Below are 2,402 nucleotides of genomic sequence, written 5' to 3' on the forward strand. Positions count from 1 at the left end.
AGACTAGATGTGGTCGTGGCGTCAAGTGCAGTTCTGGTATTTTTGACAACATAAATAACATGCATGCAAATCAGATACCTCTGTCCCTTGTTAACGTGCTCTGCGTGTGCATGTGAAGACCAGCACGTGTGAGGGTCTACAGGGCACTGTGTGAAAGCAACTGCATACCCATTTTCCCCATAAATAAAAAACTAGGGAAATTTGTCCGGGAAAACAGGAGAACCATTCAGCGGAATACATAAGCCCATAAATGAAACTGCCCTTTTCGAGATTTTCGAAGCCCTGCGCGGCAGACAAGAGGAGAGGGGGTGGAGGTATTCGAGTTAGTTTCAAATGTTTTTGTTTTTCTGTCTCTCTCTCAATACCATTCACTTTTTGTGACAGACAATAGTTGCGCGTATTTTTTGTGTTTTAAAGGGGTGGGTGGGGTAGGCAGGATGATAATCGCATGACATGTGTTAGATAACAGATTATGAGTCATGTCTGCCTGTATATATTCCTGGCCCACTTACCGGCCTCGTTAACTCGCCTAGCTATTTTGCAAGATATCGCCCGCCCTCGTGATCCCCGGGCAACACTATCCACGGCACTTGCGACTTCATCGATTTTATTGCTAATACGAAGCGAATGATTCAATGAATGCCCTCTTGCTAGCGCTGACATTCCGGCCATCCCACACTGGCCGTCATGCAACAAATCCTGCTCTGGTCAACACGGCCCAGCCCTCGCTCGCAACGCATCGCCCTCGCGCCTGTCACTATACTTCATCCCCTCCCACAACACTACCTACCGTCTCGAGGCACTCCTCACGGCCGACTGGTAGAAGTCTTGGGTTAAATGTCACAAAACGGCAAGGTCTTGGGCCCACTTGCTCTCCGAGTGCATGAGTGCGAGCGTGTGTTTGTGTGTGTGCGGCTCCGTAGCCCCCACGTGGTCGAGTCGAGCAGCCAGAGTCCAGGCGGTCTCAACACTCTGATCCCACTACACCAGCGCAACTGCCGCCTTCTCCCTCTCTCAGCTTCCCGCGCGCCCTACCGTCCTCCCCAAGCCAGCGGGCGCCTCCTACACCGCCTCCCTCACCCTTGCTCCCTCCACTTACCTAAACTTTTACCCTTAACTGGCCTCCGAATCCTCCCCTCCCCGCACTCTCACTGTAGCATCGTGCCCCTTACACCAACACCTTCAGAAGGATTTATTGTTATACAAATTATGCATTAGCGAGGGGATTTACGAGTCCGATAATGCGAAGCTCACGTCCCAGGAGTCTTGAGAGTCGCGTTGTCAAGCCCACCTAGAGATACAACATGTTAAGTGACGGTGAGGTTTAGTGTGTGATTAAGAGAGGCTGTCCCCGTGATACGTGACAGGTTTTGAGGATGCAGAAGTAAATCAGGAGAGTGTAACACAAGACCACAACCCCGCCGTGCTGAGATAAACCCCAAAGACAACTTCGTGGAGAATCGTTCTTTTACCTCAGCTGGTCGCGGGGAGGTGTGGGCGTAGTGGCTGTAGTTGGAGGGTGTGGAAGGGCGTCTTACCTCATCCAGGTTGGAGAAGAAGAGATTGCGAGGCATCGGGAACGACGGGGGCGTGCCGGTCGAATAGTGCATCTTCATAGCACTCATCACCTCGTCAGGCGTATCGCCACTCACCTGGGCGACCCCTGACACCACCTGGTTGCCGGTTATCCTTAAGGGGGCACTCGACTCCTTGAGAAGAACTACTATGCTCTCACACTTGTTTTATTCCTTGAGTTTACACTGGGATAGTCCTATCGCGTGGTGGGGTTCGCGCGCATCGGTTCTCAGGTACACACTGCGCAACCACCTGTTAATATTCGGCACGACCACCTGGCGGTGCCTTCAAATATCGGACAAACACAGAGGGACTCCAGGGAAGCGCCTACAGGTTCTGGCCACGACACTCGATTACAGATTGGTCACTCCGACTTGCACGTTGTTTCCCTCATTTACCCTTGGCGACAACAGGCAAGGGGAAGAGAGCAGAACAAACCGTTCTTATCTTTCCTTTCTTTTCCGTTATCATTTATAATATCAAGACTATTTTTCAAGAACTAAATGTTGCTAGCAAAAAATATTATGCATTAAAACGTTAGTAAGAGTTCACATTCATAACAATTGGGCGGAATTCAAGTTTTAACACACTGGAAGATTTCGTTTTCAATTCACACGTACGGTGACGGATATAGTGGACGGTAAGCGGGTATGATACCACACGTGGCGCACGACACAGCACTAGGTGGAGCACAAGAGCTGAACGGTAGAAGGCACGATCGAGGAACTGTGGTGCGAGCGGCGGGTGGGTGTGCCCGCGGGATGCGTGGCGCCGGACGGGAGGCAGGCGGGCCGCGGGTGGGTAGTGTCACGCGCGACGGCCGGCGT

At 51.7% G+C, this 2,402-nt stretch overlaps 1 protein-coding gene across 1 annotated transcript in view; it reads right to left on the reverse strand.

Moving 5' to 3' along the window:
- Nucleotides 1-2,158, reverse strand: part of LOC119593791 (zinc finger protein rotund-like) — a 160,011-nt gene extending 157,853 nt beyond the window's left edge. The window contains exon 1 of the mRNA XM_037942815.1: nt 1,473-2,158. Within this exon, the coding sequence (XP_037798743.1) occupies nt 1,473-1,625 (153 nt within the window). The 5' untranslated portion in view covers nt 1,626-2,158. The remainder of the gene's footprint in view (nt 1-1,472) is intronic.
- Between the last annotated feature and the right edge of the window lie 244 nt (nt 2,159-2,402).

Source organism: Penaeus monodon, chromosome 32, assembly GCF_015228065.2.
Source record: "Penaeus monodon isolate SGIC_2016 chromosome 32, NSTDA_Pmon_1, whole genome shotgun sequence".
NCBI lineage: Eukaryota > Metazoa > Arthropoda > Malacostraca > Decapoda > Penaeidae > Penaeus > Penaeus monodon.